Source organism: Odontesthes bonariensis, chromosome 24 (genome assembly GCF_027942865.1).
Source record: "Odontesthes bonariensis isolate fOdoBon6 chromosome 24, fOdoBon6.hap1, whole genome shotgun sequence".
Classification (NCBI taxonomy): Eukaryota; Metazoa; Chordata; class Actinopteri; order Atheriniformes; family Atherinopsidae; genus Odontesthes; species Odontesthes bonariensis.
Genome location: NC_134529.1, coordinates 26,877,689 through 26,896,831, shown reverse-complemented (window position 1 = coordinate 26,896,831; position 19,143 = coordinate 26,877,689). Strand labels below are relative to the sequence as shown.

General features: G+C 43.6%; 2 protein-coding genes across 2 annotated transcripts in view; both read right to left on the bottom strand.

The window, feature by feature from the left end:
- Positions 1-10,194, bottom strand: part of LOC142374965 (gamma-aminobutyric acid receptor subunit rho-2-like) — a 28,855-nt gene extending 18,661 nt beyond the window's left edge. The window contains exon 1 of the mRNA XM_075458848.1: positions 9,969-10,194. Within this exon, the coding sequence (XP_075314963.1) occupies positions 9,969-10,090 (122 nt within the window). The 5' untranslated portion in view covers positions 10,091-10,194. The remainder of the gene's footprint in view (positions 1-9,968) is intronic.
- A 7,304-nt stretch (positions 10,195-17,498) lies between these two features.
- Positions 17,499-19,143, bottom strand: part of ube2j1 (ubiquitin-conjugating enzyme E2, J1) — a 39,470-nt gene continuing 37,825 nt past the window's right edge. Inside the window, exon 8 of the mRNA XM_075459693.1 lies at positions 17,499-18,931. Coding sequence (XP_075315808.1) covers positions 18,629-18,931 — 303 coding nt within the window. The 3' untranslated portion in view covers positions 17,499-18,628. The remainder of the gene's footprint in view (positions 18,932-19,143) is intronic.

The window sequence follows — 19,143 nt, the reverse complement described above, 5'->3', positions numbered from 1 at the left end:
CCTCTGTTGGGGGGGTTGGGGGGCCCTGGGTATTGCTCTTGACACAGAATCTGCTGCTCACTGAAATCTCGCGAGAAATTGTTTCAATGGGAGAATTGCTGTCAAGAAGCCATTTCTTAGGCTGCGGCTACACGGAAACGTTTTTCACTGTAAACGATACTTTTTCTTATCGTTTCGCTGTCGCGGCCACACGGAGCCGGCGTTCCCACTACCCCAAAACGATAGTTTTTGAGAACGGGTTCCAGAGTGGGAAAGTTTGAAAACGGCCTCGTTTCGTTTCCATTGTTACAGCTAAAACGTTTTTGCGTCAGTCAAACGTTGACGCTGTGAGCCAATTTTAACACTTCTCTATTGTCTCACAGCGTGGCGTGACACAGTGGCGAGTGTACTGCATCGTTTCATCGTTTTCATCCGTTTTCGTCTGGACCTGATTCTTTACAGCAGCGCGTTGCCGTGTGGGCGCAAGAATTTTCGTACCCGTTTAAAAAAAAAACTCGTTTCGTTTTCGTGTAGCCGTAGCCTTAAAGGGACACTGTGTAATTTCTTCCCCCATCTAGTGGTGCAATTTTGTTTTGCAAAGTCGAATGAATTTGCTCTCTTGTGCCTCGCGTTTTCAAATGTGCTTTGAACTACGGCAGGCGGTATGTGTCAATTTTCAAGAAGCTCACGTTGACTTTTCAATTCTCTCTTTCACTTTTTTGGCGACGAGGATCCCTTCTCCTGTGGCGTGGCATAACTATGGTCTTCCATTGCGAACAAAAGTGCAGCCATTCAGGCTGGTTTATACCAGAGAATGTCTAATGGCGTAGACTGGCTCTGTTTATACCTGCGTGCAAACATGACGTCAAAATGGGGAAAACGCGATTCGAAGTGCTTTATGTCCCTCTCGGCACTTCGTCTTTTTCATAGACCGGAAGCACATGGCAGCCTCCATAGAGCTTGCCCGCTCTATGTAGATACAGACAAGTTATTCTTCACTCAGGAGGATAATTGAGATTTTTTACAGAGATAATTTTACACCAATGAGGACTAATTTATGAATGAATAAGTTGATTTGAGCTAATAAATGACTTAATATATTACATAGTAATATAGTAATAACATTTAACAAAAAGCAAAAAGGCAGAAGTATGCGAAATTACACAAGAACTAGACTGAAAATAGGTGGCAACAGCTGGTATGGAGTGATGAATCCTTCCCAGTGCTCAGACCTCAGCATTACTGAAGAAGTGTGGGATTATCTTGACAGAGATTGGAAAAATATAAAGGCAACATTCATAGAAAAGCTTTGTAATATTTTCAAAAAGCCTGGAGAACTAGTCCTTTAAGACTCTAAATGACTAATTGTACAAAAATTGTTTATGTCATATACTATATTTCCATCTATGTTTGCATGTTTCAATAAATAGCTGCCCATATTTCACATGTTCCTGGCATTAAATAAGAAACTATGGGTGGCTCAAAGCTTTTTCACGGTACTGCTTAGTAATACAGGCTGATCATTTGGTAACAAGAGTGCACGTTGTGTTCTAGAATTGTTCAATGTTCTATAACTACTCTATTAGGGTGTCACACCCTGCCTCCTGCTGTGGCTCTAGATCAGGGGTCGGCAACCCGCGGCTCTTTCATCCTTATGCTGCGGCTCCGCGTGGCTCGGGACAATAAATTAAAAAAATATCCAAGCAAGAAACACACTATAGTTGTTTATACAAAGCATAAAGGTAAAAAAACAATATCTTCATTTTAGATGTCAAAACGTGTTTTCTTCCCTTTTGGAAACCGGGTCCAAATGGCTCTTTGAGTGTTAAAGGTTGCCGACCCCTGCTCCAGATAAACTGTGTATTTGTTTGTGTCCTCTTGAGATTTTCTGTTAAGCTTTATTTTGTGCTAATTTGGATGTTGTGCAACTAGAGTGATTTCTGCTGATAACTCTCGGCAACAAGAAAGTTGCTTGCATCTGGAAGTTGCTGATTGTCATTTTCAAAGCCAAAGTAATGCTTGGAATAAGAGGATATGTAGAGGATATAGGATGCAGGAAGAAAATGGAGGAAAAAAATAGGAAGTTGGTGCTTTTGATTTGATCATCATGGGAAATGTGAGATCGCAAGCTTAAAGAAAATCGACAAGCTTAGAAATCTAACAAAGGCGTGGCTGCAATATTTAGATATCATTCATTTATTTCACTGACACAAGGCTGAAGAAACTACTTCAACACCTCAGACAAAGAGTCAAACGGAGAGGTAACAGTACAGAAGAATGGAATGACATACTTGTTAACAACTGATGATCTAGCACACCAGATGTTTTACAGTTGGCTGAAATTCTGTTCACCGTGTTTTCACGCATGAACACTGGAAATGTTCAGGAGATGTGCGGAACAATTTGATGTCAGGGAGGGTGCATTGGGTAGTATATGATGAAGAAATTAGCAGTGGGATTCATTGCGTTTTCTTTCCAATACCTTGAGAAGAGCAGATTAGGCTCCTTATTATGTTGATCTGAGTATTGCATGTATGTAGAAACTGTCTGCATCCACAATAGTGGGGAAGTGAGCAGAATTGTCACATTCTCACCAGAGCACACACGCTCACTTGCACAGTGACAGCTACTTCTTTGGAATATTTGCTGACATGTTCATACATGGTCTCACATCAGACATTTTAAAAGTGGGCTGGGAGGAAAACCACACCAAATAGTCCGGAGCAAATGTTGCAGATATTTGCGTTCTCACATGACACTGCTCTGGAATATCTCAAGAATATTTTTCGGAACATGTGTGATACATGTGTGAAAACGGGCCATGTTGGCTATTTAGAGAGTTAACTGTAAACACTATGTGTAACATCATTAGCTTAGTTATTGTCATGCTAAAAGTCACTCAAATCCATTCATGGCAAACAGCCACAAGAATTCAACAAAACCTTCTCTTTCTCTGGTAAACTAAATCTATTCTCTTCAAATCTCTAAATTATAACAATTTATACACAGTAATATCATTTCCATTTGGGCATTAATAAAGTGGTACTGATACTACATCATCCTCATCAGTCAAACTTCAGAGAAATGGACGGTGGACAGCAAGGACCTACTGTAACCCTGTTTGTTGCAACAGAGCTAAAGAAGCCTTTCACCGAGTACACTTCAATGTTTCATCACTATTTTATTGAGAGTGTATGCAGCATTGTCCCTTATGTTATGCAGCTTTTGCAACATTCTTCTCTGCACATTCAGCTCCGGGGGGCTCCAGGGTAGTCCCCAGCACAGAGACCAGCCTTCTGTGGCAAACATAATGATGCCAGATTGTGACTAATCACCTTTTTTTTTCAATCCTGGCTTTGGTGGATCAAAACTTATTTGTGTTACATGAAGGACCAACAACATATTACACCAAGGTTGTCAAAGGTTGTTTTATCTAATCAGTATATGAGCCTTGAATAAAGTGAATATCCACTGGACGTCAACAAGAAAACACTGTACTTACTTGTTTTAGGAAGATGTTAAATGTATCTGACGTGTCTCTACAGAACACATTTTTGTGAGGATTGTGAATTTCTGGCCCCCATCACTTTACTTGTGTGTATTATGAGTGTATTATGATGGAAATCCTTCCTATCTGGTGCATAAAGGTGGAGCATTGTCAGCTGAAAAGCTTTACGCCGTCTTTAAAAAGGCAACTCCATTCTTTCATATTTTTACACTGTGGCAGGTGCAGTGAATACAATGACAATGCTACAGGAGGAAGGAAAGAGGATAAGGTTTACAAGCAAGACACAGTACAAGAATAAGCATCAGACTGGATTTTACTGCTGCAGAGCTCAGAGAGAAGAAAACCTGATGTAAGACAGAGTAATAACTAAGTAATAACTGAATAACTCTCTTCTTGGGTCACATTTGATTTGCTTAGGTCCGTCAGATAAGTTGCTGAACGTATGAACGTATTATACGTTCATAATCATTTCAACCTTGACCAGTTGAGGATTGAGAGAACAGGAATATGCTTGATGTGGGAGTTAAAGGACAGATCCGAATAAGAAATATCTCCCCATTTCCTCACTGTTATAGCCAAAGTAATGGCATCTAGAGTAACTATACAGCCAGACAGTGTCTTCCTGAAGCCCTCAGGCCCAAAGACAACAGCCTTAGTTTTGTCTGAATTTGTAAGCAGAAAATTCAGTCACCCAGGTCCTAAAGTATTCCAAGTGACTTAAAGGGATAGTTTGCCTCTTTTGACATGAAGCTGTATGACATGAAGCTCCCCCTTGAGCTGTCACCTTACCGTGGTGGGGGGGTTTGCGTGCCCCAATGAGTCTGGGAGCTATGTTGTCTGGGGCTTTAAGCCCCTGGTAGGGTCACCCATGGCAAACAGATCCTAGATGAGGGACCAGACAAAGAACAGCTCACAAAAACCCCTATGATGATCAAAGAAAATGGACACCGTGTTCCCTTGCCTAGACGTGGGTCACCGGGGCCTCCCCCTGGAGGCCCCGGTGACCACGTCAGCTCGGTCGGGCACAGCCCGAAGGAACGACACGGGTCCCCCTTCCGACAGGCTCACCACCTATGGGAGGGGCCATGGGGGTCGGGTGCAGTGTGAGCTGGGCGGCAGCCGAAGGCAGGGACCTTGGCGGTCTGATCCTCGGCTACTGAAGCTGGCTCTTGGGACGTGGAACGTCACCTCTCTGCTGGGGAAGGAGCCTGAGCTGATGCGCGAGGCTGAGCGGTTCCGGCTAGATATAGTCGGACTCACCTCGACGCATGGCTTGGGCTCCGGAACCAGCCTCCTCGAGAGGGGTTGGACTCTCTTCCACTCTGGAGTTGCCTGCGGTGAGAGGCGTAGAGCAGGTGTGGGCATACTTATTGCCCCCCAGCTGTGCGCCTGTACATTGGGGTTCACCCCGGTAGACGAGAGGGTAGCCTCCCTCCGCCTTAGGGTGGGGGGACGGGTCCTGACTGTTGTTTGTGCTTATGCACCGAACGGCAGTTCAGAGTACCCACCCTTTTTGGAGTCCATGGAGGAGGCACTGGAGAGTGCTCCTCCGGGAGACTCCCTCGTCCTGCTGGGGGACTTCAATGCTCACGTGGGCAATGACAGTGAGACCTGGAGGGGCGTGATTGGGAGGAACGGCCCCCCCCATCTGAATCAGAGTGGTGTTTTGTTGTTGGACTTCTGTGCTCGTCACAGACTGTCCATAACGAACACCATGTTCAGGCATAAGGGTGTCCATATGTTCACTTGGCACCAGGACACCCTAGGCCGCAGCTCGATGATCGACTTTGTAGTCGTATCGTCGGACTTGCGGCCGTATGTCCTGGACACTCGGGTGAAGAGAGGGGCGGAGCTGTCAACTGATCACCACCTGGTGGTGAGTTGGCTCCGCTGGTGGGGGAGGAAGCCGGTCAGACCTGGCAGGCTCAAACGTATTGTGAGGGTCTGTTGGGAACGGCTGGCAGAATCCCCTGTAAGGAGGAGTTTCAACTCCCACCTCCGGCAGAGCTTCAACCATGTCCCGGGGGAGGTGGGGGACATTGAGCCCGAATGGGCCATGTTCCGTGCCTCCATTGTTGAGGCGGCCGACCGGAGCTGTGGCCGTAAGATGGTTGGTGCCTGTCGTGGCGGCAATCCCCGAACCCGCTGGTGGACCCCAGTGGTGAGGGAGGCCGTCAAGCTGAAGAAAGAGTCCTATCGGGCCTTTTTGGCCAGTGGGACTCTGGAAGCAGCTGATGGGTACCGACAGGCCAAGCGGAACGCGGCCTCGGTGGTTGCTGAGGCAAAAACTCGGGCTTGGGAGGAGTTCGGGGAGGCCATGGAGAACGACTTCCGGACGGCCTCGAGGAGATTCTGGTCCACCATCCGGCGGCTCAGAGGGGGGAAGCGATGCACCGTCAACACCGTGTATGGTGAGGGCGGGGCTCTGCTGACTTTAACTAGGGACGTCGTGAGTCGGTGGGGGGAATACTTCGAGGGCCTCCTCAATCCTACCGACACGCCTTCCGATGAGGAAGCAGAGTTGGGGAGCTCGGACGTGGGGCCTCCCATTTCTGGGGCTGAGGTTGCCGAGGTGGTCAAAAAACTCCTCGGTGGCAAGGCCCCGGGGGTGGATGAGGTCTGTCCTGAGTTCCTCAAAGCTCTGGATGTTGTAGGGCTGTTTTGGTTGACACGCCTCTGCAGCATTGTGTGGACATCGGGGGCAGTGCCTCTGGACTGGCAGATCGGGGTGGTGGTCCCCCTCTTTAAAAAGGGGGACTGGAGGGTGTGTTCCAACTATAGGGGGATCACACTCCTCAGCCTCCCTGGTAAGGTCTTTTCGGGGGTACTGGAGAGGAGGATCCGCCGGATAGTCGAATCTCGGATTCAGGAGGTGCAGTGTGGTTTTCGTCCTGGCCGTGGAACAGTGGACCAGCTCTATACCCTCCGCAGGATCCTGGAGGGAGCATGGGAGTTCGCCCAACCGGTCTACATGTGTTTTGTGGACTTGGAGAAGGCATTCGACCGTGTCCCTCGGGGACTCTTGTGGGGGGTGCTCCGGGAGTATGGAGTGCCGGACTCCTTGATATGGGCTGTCCGGTCACTGTATGACCGGTGTCAGAGATTGGTCCGCATTGCCGGCAGTAAGTCGGACATGTTTCCTGTTAGGGTTGGACTCCGTCAGGGCTGCCCTTTGTCACCGATTCTGTTCATAATTTTTATGGACAGAATTTCTAGGCGCAGCCAGGGCGTTGAGGGGGTCCGGTTTGGCGACCTCAGAATCGGGTCTCTGCTTTTTGCGGACGATTTGGTTCTGTTGGCGTTGTCAGGCCGTGACCTCCAGCTCTCACTGGAGCAGTTCGCAGCCGAGTGTGAAGCGGCTGGGATGACCATCAGCACCTCCAAGTCTGAGACCATGGTCTTCGGCCGGAAAAGGGTGGAATGCTCTCTCCGGGTCGGGAATGAGATCTTTCCCCAAGTGGAGGAGTTCAAGTATCTCGGGGTCTTGTTCACGAGTGAGGGACGAATGGAACAGGAGATTGACAGGCGGATCGGTGCGGCGTCTGCAGTGATGCGGGCTCTGCACCGGCCCGTCGTGGTGAAGAAGGAGCTGAGCCAGAAGGCGAAGCTCTCGATTTACCGCTCAATCTATGTTCCTACCCTCACCTATGGTCACGAGCTGTGGGTAGTGACCGAAGGAACGAGATCGCGAATACAAGCGGCCGAAATGAGTTTCCTCCGCAGGGTGTCTGGGCTCTCCCTTAGAAATAGGGTGAGAAGCTTGGTCATCCGGGAGGGGCTCGGAGTAGAACCGCTGCTCCTCCGCATCGAGAGGAGTCAGATGAGGTGGCTCGGGCATCTGGTGAGAATGCCTCCTGGACGCCTCCCCGGTGAGGTGTTCCGGGCCCGTCCCACTGGGAGGAGGCCCCGGGGAAGACCCAGGACACGTTGGAGAGACTATGTCTCTCGGCTGGCCTGGGAACGCCTCGGGGTCCCCCAAGAAGAGCTGGAGGAAGTGGCCGGGGACAGGGACGTCTGGGTCTCTTTGCTTAAGCTGCTGCCCCCGCGACCCGATCCCCGGACCAGCGGAAGATAATGGATGGATGGATGGATGGATGACATCCCATATTAGCTATATCATTTATGAACATTGACTTACCCCCCACACATTGTTGGCTTCTCAACACAACTCAACCCTCTAGCCCAGCAGCATTTTAATACTGTTCATTTTGCACATCCCAACTACTCTACCTAGATGGTAGGATCCATTTTGTGTTTGTGATATAGGTTTAATACAATGCAACAACAAGCCAACCTGGCAGACATGAGAATTTTTCTTTCTGACTCTCTTTAAAATCACATCCCATTTTCTGCATTTGTGTATGAAATGCAAATCATCATAAACCACTGGATTTATCATATTTATCCTTTATATGATTCCACTGACATTGATTCTTTTTGAGGATATGGATCCTTAAAAATACCTCACAAGTTCAGTTTTTTTTTTTAACTCTCTCTCTCACTATAGTTCTTAACAGAGAAAAAAATCTAAAGTACATTTATTGGGAACTTAGATTAATACGTATTCAGAAAGAATATTTAAGGCACCACGATGGTGTATGAGGGAATGAGTCAAAACAAACTACGTCATGTTTAATTATCAGTCTTGCAGTGTACCTCAGTGATGAACTTATAGTTTTCTTTTTACATAAATTGTATCACCAGACATGTATTTCAGAGAGTGGAGATAAGGACAGCATGAACATCCTAAATGAGCCCTGATTCCCACGCTAATTTACCTTAATGGTGTTTGTTAGTTGTTCCCCACACCCAGTAGGTTAGTTTCTTTCCATGATTTCCACACGTTGTTGGAGATTGTTGTCCAGCAAATTCACAAGTTTACATTACAAGTCTTGTAGTTTATTGTTGTCCCTCGTTTACAAAATTGATCTTGAAGTTAAAGAAAATAATAACCAGAACCATTTACCTTTTGGGTACTTCTGAGACAATTAGTTGACTAATCAGCAACAGATCAAAAATATGCCAAATATTCTGGTGTCACTTGTAAACATAGGCGTAGATTTGTTGGCTTATTCCCCTCTGACTATAATAAAGTATCTGAGCTTTGGGCTGTTTGCTACAGAGCACGCAACCTTAAGATCAAAAGCTGCCTCATACCTCCTCTTAGTGATTTCATCAGTCTAAGAACATCTACACATAGAATCATTCGAGGAGTGTCTCGGGGTGACTGTATTATTCCATTAAGAAAAAGTGCCTTTAGTCAGTCAGCTTTTTCTGTTAAAGCGTCTCACGAATGGAATACCGTTCCCACAACAATTAGAGACATCAACACGTATAAATGATGGCTCATTTTGATCAGTAGTCAGACTTGTCAACATTAAACCCTGCTGCTGACATAACGTGTTTCACTTGTGTGATTCTCTTTTGACTTAGTCTAAACCTCTTGTTTTTATGATTTTATCAGCACTGCTTGTTAAATTATCATGCATCTACCAAATGTTTTAATCGGTTTAATCAATGCTTGATACTCAGTGATGATTTTATATTTTTATTAAACGCTTTGCTGCTGCTTCCTGTGCTTAAAGAATAGCTATGCTGATCCTCAGAACTACTTCTACTTGTATAATTCTATTTCCCATCATTGTTGCTCTCTCTATTATGAACTAACATTGTTTTAATATGTCGTTCTTAATTGTTGATGGTTTTATTGTTTAACATTCTATATTTTTTTTTAGGGTGCCGTGTACAACTGGCCACCAGGACCACAGATGAAAACTAGTCTTTGGCTAACTCTGACATGTTACAGATGTGCTGTTATTAATATGCACTGTCCTGTTAATAAATCAAATTGAATTGATGTGATCATGTTTGAATGCAAAATTAAAAAAAAAAAATTTAGACGATAGATTAAAAAGGAAAACAAAGGGATTATCTTTTTTCTATGCGGAGTTCCTTTTGAAAAGCAGAATAAGAAATTATATCACCACAATTTACTGAAACAATTGTTCAAAGCAGTAAAAATAGCAGGGACAATTCTCCCGAAGCAGTAAACCCAGGAGAAAATATCCAGCCCATGAAAAATGAAATCCTGAAATCCCTCCACTTTTCTACCCCCCGTTTGGTCTCTCTTTACCCAAAATCCTGATAAGGAATTAAATTAAACTGAAATGTGGTGTCGGGCTGCACGGCTCGGTTCCAACAACATCCTATTTTTTTGTCTTTTGTCGGCTGACATTAACTTTTGCAGCTCCACCGCGCGCCACCGCGCCTTCGCATCAAACTTATGTAAGTGCTAAGCCTGTTTTGTTTATTCCTCATTTCGCGCAGGCAACTTGGAGTTCTTAAAGGTTCAACGGACCGGACTAAGGACAAGGGATTTTCCTCGATCTGTCGGATGTTTCCCCTGAGGCGATCCCTGGAAGTCAGAATTCACATCACAGTTTGGATGATTGAAAAAAAAACCAAAAAAAAAAACACTCACGTTCCTGTCTTGTGAATCTCCGCCGGCGCAGACCACCGCTTTCTCCTACTTCTGTGTTTCCGACATTCCCCGATCAGCAGGAAACACAGAAGTACAAGCAGGATTCTGACGTAATGCGGCATCGTGATTTTAGAACTCCAGCAGCAATTCGATTCGCAGCGCCTTCAGTCCTCGTATAGGATGCTCCGAGCCTTGTACCATCTTCTTCTCAGAGGCGAGAGTGAGTCTAAGGAATGTGGTAACAAGTGTGCCGGTTTGTCTTTGCAGAGAGAGATGGGATGAAGTCTGAGAAGCGCTCTGATTGGTCCTCAGACCGGAGAGGCTTTCTCTTCGCCAGAGCGCGCAGCTTCAGCACCCATGCAGCCCCAGCAGAAATAATCATCTGTCCCCACTGACCAGTCCTGATGCAGAGACTAGTGATTCACTGGATGATGTTATATATCCCCGCTGCTTCGAATCTCATTTTTTATCTATTGAATTAATTTAGTTGTAGCCTATTAATATTTTATTGTTGATTACGAGAGTATTGCCAAATCCTTTGAAAAGATTCTTTCGAGAGGATATTAAATGCTTCATGCCCTCTGCATGGTTTGTCAAAACTCAACTGTAGTACAATGTTAAAACTGTGGCATTACTTAAGAAACCAGCAAAACAACACACCTTTTTTTCTGGAGATAAACCAAGTTTAATATTCACTGAGTGCACATTGTTGTGGCAGGCAGGGGCGATTTTAGGATCTGGTCTTTAGGGGTGCCCAGCCCCCAGTGCTCACAGAGGCACATTATTTCTCACTAATTGAGGCGAACTAGTACATTTATAAATTTTGGAGCCGTATTAGTTTTGCTTTGAGTAGTTTTTACCCCTATCAATTTTTACCTCTTCATTTCAAAAGACTGTGACTTGACAGGGATAACAGAGAGCCTGAGACAAATATTGAAGATAACTCAACATTTATTTTGGGAGTAAAGAGTTAAAACAAAAAAATTTGCTAGAAAATAAATAAAATGGTCACTAAAATAATGCATCCTTAAGCAAAGAAAATGTGTTTTTGCATAATATAATATTTTAAAAAATGTGATGAGCCAGGGGGTGCCGAGCTATCTCACGGTGGGGCCTTGGCACCACTAAAAATACCCTAACCTCGCCCCTGGTGCCAGGCCAGCCCAAACAGCTATATCTGACTTTGTGGATGATTAGGCACATTCTGCTCCCCAACAGATTTAATGGTGGACAGCTGGATGCCTGGTACGAATCAGATTTAAAAAAAAAAAAAAAAAAAAAAAAAAAAGTTACTTTTATCAAAGATATCTTAATAAGTGTTGTAAATGTGTAGCATGTGTAAACATATTTTGATAAGTGTTGAATATCATTTTCATATAATTTTGTATAATTTCCCTTTGGGATAAATGAAATGTGAAATAAATGTGTTTGCCAATCACCTGTTTCCTTAGCTGGAGAACTTATTAGGAAGTTGCATGGTATTAAACTGTTACAAGGAATTCTGCTGAATTGTCTTAAATTGGAATATATTGAACTAGGTTATATTTGATTTGTTTGTACTGAACTTATTTCATTTCTCTTTAAAGCACTCTAAGATTACTTTTCTTTTTTAATTAATTGGTGCTATATAAATAAATTGAAATGGATTTTACATCGTGCAAAGATCAAAGAAAATTGCAAATGTCCCATCAGTTCAAGGTACGTATGAATTAGGGCTGGGCAACAATTAAAATGTTTAATCTAATTAATCACATGATTTCCCTGATTAATCACGATTAATCGCATTTGTACGTAAAATCCAAAAATGAATCCAAAAGTAGTGTATAGCTTTTAGCATTTAGTTTTATTTTAAATGTGCTGCCATATGAATGAAAGTGCCATAACATTTGTTGTGCAAACACACTTTTAACATCAGCATCTTTCTGTAGTTTTTATGTAGAAGCCTCGCTCCACTGTCTGTTTCCTTGAATGACTTGCTGCTATCAGTTGTGTGTTTTGCCTTTAAGTGATATTTTAGACTGGAACTACTACGCTGAGAAGACAATTCAACTTGGCAGTGTTTACAGATGACTTTGGTTCTGTCGACTCCGCCGTCTGGAAGAACTTTAAAATGAAAATGGCCGAGTAAAAGTTCCGTACCCTTCTCCATGTTTGGTGGATCCGCCGATTACTTTCTTTTCCTGTTCCGCAGCAGACGGCAACAGACTTTTACAAAATAAAAGCCTGTGAGCAACAGACTTTTAAATTAAAAAAAATAATAATAATTTTTAAATAAAATAAATAAAAAAAACACTTTTTTAAAAAAAAATAAAACCTGCATTAAAGCAATACTATGTAACATTTCTACCTTAAAATAACAGTTTGAAAAAAATTGTGTGTCTAGAATGAGTTTTAATATTACGATCGGCCTGTCTCCTATGCCCTTCGGGGGTCTGAGTTGGAATAACTGCGCTATGTAACTTTGCTGGACCGGCCCGGGAGCTGAGCGGAAGTACTTCAACTTGCTTTCTGGCACACCTACCGCAAAAACAAATAGACCCCTCTCACGCTCCCAGGTATAAGGCTAAGCTAGCGCAACATTGTCAGTACGATCATCATGGCAGAGGCACCGAAGAAACAGAAGAAGACGTTGACTTAAGGCTCGTGTATACTTCGCAGCAGTGTGTCGCCGTGAGCTTGTCGCAGACACGACGCAGTTATTTTTGATTTATGCCTTGAAGCGCTGTCTGCGCTATGTTAATCCCACGCCACAACGCAAGAGGGACAATCACGAACAAGCTAGGATTGTGGGTGTTACGGTTACGGAGGTCATTCAACAACAATGGCGACTGGACGAATGCGCACTTTGATTGAGATGCAGCTGATCGATCTAGAAATAGAAGAAATATTGCTACTACTGGAGCTGGCAGAGAGGGAAAGAATCGTCATGGTTAGCACAGTTAGCGTCAGCCGGTTAGCAAACCGGAAATACGCATAGTGTAGAGCGGATGTAGAGTTGGCCAATCAGAGGCCTCCTTTCTCTCCTCCCTGCGGCGATGTCTGCGGTGAGTTACAATTTTGAGGAGGTGCACCAGAGTGTCGTAGTGTCGTAGTGCGTAGTGCGTAGTGTCTGCGTAGGGGGGGGGGGGGGGGGGGGGGCATGTCTGCGTTAACTGCGACACACACGCAGACGACCTGGTTTCCGAGTATAAATCAGGCTTGATGAAGCAAGGAAGAGAGAGAGAGAGGCCGACAGTGCCGTAATCGTACATTACTTCCAAGCCTGTAGGGGGAGCTCCATAATGGGCTTTTTGAGAAGTAACATAGTATTACTTTAATGTGCAATAAAATATTTATCGGCGTTAAATAATTAACGAGTTAACGCGGTAATAACGAGTTAACTCGCCCAGCGCTAATTTCATCCTATGTCTGTCATCGAAACGTTGCCTCCACCTTCAATGAGGTGCAGCACACAGCCGAGCTGAAGGTAAACAAGTGACACTTCACTATTGCGGATGTATTTTTACACAGAACTTTATATTTTATGATGAAACACTTCGGTAACGAAAATCCAACAGCAACAATGTGTCTCGGTTTCTCATTTGATAAGTTGTCTTTGCACCATTTTTGATTTACCAACGACGAACTAAACGTTGGCTTATGAGAGTTTTATGCAAAACTAAAAACTGTTAACGAAAACCTTTCATATTTCAGTCTTTGAAACAACTGGAAGCATTAAAACCAACAAAGAGGTGAAATGTTTTTTTTTTTCCTGAGCACAAACAAAACCAAAAAGATGATTGTGGATTTTGGGAGAATCATGAATAAGTCAAACATTATTTCCACTCTGGGAGAAGAGGTGGAGGTGGTGCAGGACAACAGATACTTACGAGTTTACCTGGACAACCGACTAATGTGGAAATACAACACTCAGGCTGTCCACAAGATACCTGTACTATTTGAGGAGGCGTAGCTTCCTCAGTGTCACCATGATGTTGCATATAGTCTATAAATCTGTGAACAAATGTCATCCATCCGTTGTCTTCCACTTATCCAAAGTCAGGTCGCAGAGGAAACAGGTTCAGGAGAGAAACCCAGACATCCCTCTTCCCAGCGACACTGTCCAGCTCCTCCTGGGGATCCCAAGGTGTTCTCAGGCCAGAAGGGACATATAATTCCTCCAGCAAGTTCTGGGTATGCCCCGGGGTCTCCCCCCAGTTGGACGTGACTGGAAAACTTGACCAGGAGGCATGGCTCTGTATGAACGAATTGGATTATTTTGAAATTAATTATGATTACAATGAATTGAACTCCAATTGACTTGAATTGGACTATATTATTTATATTTTATTTATTTATTTATGTGGAGGAACACCGAACAAACTGATATTGACAATTTTTTAAGCTGGCTCTGTGCTGGGGTTGCTCTGGAGCCGATTGGAAATGAAAAATGGCGTTTGTTCAGCTTCTTCAGCTCCCCTTCAACTAAGAAAAGTAAAGGAAAATTCCTGCCAGATGTAATAAGCACTTCAAAGGGGAAGATACCGCACACTCTTGTCCATCATGCTGAATTTTATTTCACAAACAACGTTTCAGCCAGTGTGGCCTTTCTCAAGTTTTTACACAAGTTTTGTAATAAGCAGCCATGCCCAATGACTGCTTACAATGAATTGAATTCCAATTGGCTTGAATTGGACTATACTATTTAAGTGCCTTGAGATGACATTTGTTGTATTTGGCGCTATATAAATAAAACTGAATTGAATTCTGACGAATAATTCTGAATTTAATACCAACGACTGTTATTGCTCAAATTGCTGTTGTGACTGTTATTGCTGCAACATCATAGTTTCCCTTTGGGATTTCTTTTCTTTTTCATTGTTATCACTATCTAGGAAGAAAGGGAGAGGAAAGCAAGCAATTGGTGAATCATGTTTGCGTGGGTTAAATTTAGGGTTTCAATTATTTTTCGATTTACATTTGACACTGCATTCCAACTTTTCTGGAAACCAGGAAGTATTTAATTAACTGTGGTTTAATCAGCTCATTACACTTCATGTGTGTGTGGGATCACAAGCAGCACAAAGTAGATCTACTTGTTTTTTAAGCAGCCATGATGCGTCAAACAAGAAATCTGTCTTTGGCTATTCTGCATCTGTATTGGTATCTAATATTGGTAGAGCTCTGAGGTCAACAAATCATTTTTTGGTGGAAGTGCCCAGGTCAGAATACAAACACTGGGGTGGCCGAGCCTTTCTGTCGCTGCCCCCAGGCTCTGGAATAAGCCCCCCGTCCAGCTGCGTCTTATTTCTGACCTGGGCCTCTTCAAATCTAGGCTAAAAAGCTACTTATTTAGGATGGCTTTTAATACCCAGTAGTATGATGACACTTTTATCTTATTCGATTATGTTGTATTTTATTGCTTTCACTATTCTTTTATTGTTTTTATTTGTTTTAACTTATTCTTCTCTTTATTTATTACCCGTTGTAAGGCACTTTGGTACATCGTAAGGATTGTCTGTAAAGGGCTGTATAAATAAAATACATTTACATTCTTAAAAAAATAGAAGAGGAAAAAAAACATTCCTAAAATCTTTATTTAGATACTCCAACCAAGTTGTGCATTTAAAACTAACTCCAAAAGGGACATATTCAAATGATCATAGGTGTATCTATTAAGCATGTACAGCTGTGTAAGTCTATTCAGGGTATCATCTCTATAACAGGTATACACAGAAAGTTAAAGGGGAACATTGACTATGTATTGACTTGGTTTTTACAACATACTCATATAGTACGTGTCTCTTTGACTTGAATGACTGGTTTAACCAAGATCTCTGGCTTTTGTCCAACTGTGGTAAAAATAAATGGCGGTGGCCGCAGCTGCTGCATGAAATGGAACCAGCAGAGCACCTCCTTTTCCTTAGAAACCTGCCAAGCTTTGTTTTGTTCTTTAACTAGAATTCAACCCCAATTCTAGAATTTGGCAAATGTTAACTCTTTGGCTCCCCTTAGCAACAAAGACATCACCAACAGCCCATATATACATCAAGTGATCTTAAAGCAAAACTGCATGATGCAGGGCTTGGAAACAAAGTCATGAACCATGGTATCTCAGTCCCAGAGCACTCTAGGGCAGTTTCAGGTCGGGAAATGTGCATAACAAATGTCATTTTACTTCTAAGCAAGTCAGAAGGGTCCAAAACTTTTCCAGTGCTTCAAGAGGCCTTGTTTTAATATTGAAAGACCAACCATTAACAGGTTTGGGGCAGGTAGGTTTGAGAACTAAAACTAAATCACAGGACACTCAGTGGGGTTACATGGCACTTTAAAAATCGGATTAAGGGCTAAATTACAACAAGACTTATTGACTTATTAAGAGTTATTAAATTCATGTAGACACCTTAATCTGACAAGAAATTGAATCGGATCGGATTACTCGCGATCAGATTAAGACCCCGAAATAACTCGGTTGAAAGTCACACTAAACGTGCTTGTAGACGGTGAAGCACATGGTGAATTGGACTTTGCCAGGATTGTGAACCGGAAGTCAAAGGAGACGATATTCCTGTTGTTGTCGCCGTCAGAAAGAAACAGAAAATGCTCCGTTGTGCATTGCGTTTGTGCAACAAGCAGCTCATCACAGACCAAATGTAGAGGGACGTAGCTTCATCTTGCTCTGCGTTCTCCATCTTTCTCCAATGCCTGAGTTTGTTGTTGTTGTTGTTGTTGGAGAGGTCAACAGGAAGTGGCTCTATTAGTAACAGTTGAAATGGGTACAGCGCCACCTATCATACCGGGGTATGACACGCTATGTGCCAATGATTCCATTCATTCTCCGCCATATATCCAAAGAGAATTACCCTTGCTCAAATAAGGAGCATAACCCAACTATAGCTATAATCGAATTAATCTCATCACGGAGACCCACTGACTGATCACACGCCTCCTTCTAGAGACACAAAACTTTGTTTTTAATATTGTTTTAATATTGTTGTATTCCCGAATATCCTATAACGCCATGATGTACAAAATCTGGGGATGCTCTTTTATGCTTGCCCTCAGTAGGAACCAAGGATTTACTGTCACACTTTTATGATTTAACAGCAGCCACAAAAGGCAGTGATCAAGCAATAGTCTCTAAAAAAAGTCAGAGCTGTCCCCCTGTAAGTTGAAAGAATGTTTTGTTGTTGGGAAAGTTGTAAGCAAAAAAAAGAATGTAAAGTAACTCACACTATTTGGTCTTTTTCTTTTCTTGCAAGTGAATGATAAAAGATCAACTGCAAACGTTTACGATGTGCGATAACATCCCTGCAGTAGAACTTCTGTGAGCACACATGACAACGATCAAAGAACAGGGGGCAGAGCAGCAAAGCACTCCGTGCAGCCACGTTCACACATGAACACTCGAGCTATTCGGGACACAATTTGATACGTTTTTTTTCCCAAGTTGCTGTTCACACAAGCCCATCCCAGCAGGGGGAAGGGGGGACGAGCACGCCAGGGAGACGGCACGAGACGCAGAAAAAATGCTCTGGAAAAATCAATGCATTTTCTTTACACCTTGACAATAACCAGCTGAGCCTCTTTATTGTTCCATATGAATACTGCTTATATCTGCACATATCCAAAATATCAGGGAGCAAGCAGCGAGCAGAAACTCACCAGCACACATACACACATGCTCATTGGCACAGTGGCAGCAGATGCTCGGGAATATTTGCAGACACATTTTTACATTTTCTCACCTGCTGATTTTCTGCAAGAGGGCTGTGTGGAAAACCTCCGCAAGAAGAACAAACGTTGCAGATATTTGCCGTCATGTGTTTTTGCATATGTGTAAGCACACATATGTGAAAGCAGTTGAGTTTCTATAAATGACTATGAGTGACTCTTTTAAAAGCTGTTATCCACAGCTGCCCAAGACTATATGAAAAGCTTCAATTTAGTCCATCAAGGCTCGTTGCGTTGATAAATCCTCAGCTCCGGATCTAAAAGCTTCTGCCATACACACATACCTCTACATACATTTATAATGCTGGATTCTCTCTATGATTGATGTCAGATTACTCATTAATCCTCTGCATTGCTGCTTTCTTTCTTAAAAAAAATCTATTACAATTCCATAATTTACAAGCTGATCTTACAGTAGAATTAAAAAGAAACACACTCACTTGCTGGTTGTTTGCCCAACACCATTAAAACAGATGCAATTTGGTTGCGACTGGCAGGAAATGATTAACACGTGAAGACAGTACAATTCATGCACTCGGTGTAAATAATTTTATGATAAACAGTTAAGTCTGTGAGAAAAATCCACACATATTCCACACATGTTCACATATTATACTTACAGTTTTAATCAAACAGGGGAACAAGTACGACCAAAGACGATTATATGGAAGGTGCGTGTGTGACTGCTGAACTCATCACAAACAAAAAGGCTTCCCGTTCTTAAAAATGCACAAAGCTCTGGGGAGTAAAATTCACATTGTTTAAAAGACACCCTGGAGGTGTCACGGTGAGTGGAGTGCCTCGTCTACAGGCATGACAGTTCCCCCTTAGTGGAGGCTGAATCTTTCGCGGCTGAACAGGAAGGGTAGAAAGAAAAGTGTTATCCACTCTAACTCTAGTTCCGCTTCAGCCGATTCCAGGTCCGTCTGTAGCAGGAGGGGCTGATGTCACAAATCATAGTTAAACTTGAACTCGTTCACCAAGTAGATCCTGCGGAAGATAAGTGCAGCCAAAGCCAGAGTCAGCACTACGATGAGGGCCACGGATCCTGCGTGGCTTTGGTCTTGAGGCTGGTGAGGAGCAGGAACGAAAAGAGCTCGGCCAGCTGGCGCTTCTCTGCCGTCTCTCTGGCCCTGTTGGCTGTGTTGTTGGGCCCGGCGCTGCCGGGGGCTGAGGGAACAACTGGAGCTGGTGTCACTGGGGGTCTGGGGTTGCTCTGCTCCTGTTCCTGGTGCTGGTGACGTCTCTGCCTACAGAGGAGAACGGAATTGAGAAAATGACTCAGGCAAAGCTGAGAGAAACAATTCAGAATTTAATTAGATATATTTTATGTCCCCCCGCGACCCGACCGACGGATTCAGCGGGCATAGAAAATGGATGGATGGATGGATATTTTATGTCCACTTGACTTGCTGGAGTGTTTCAGGTTGTCCTACGGCTGTGTCGTGAGACTGCTGCAGCT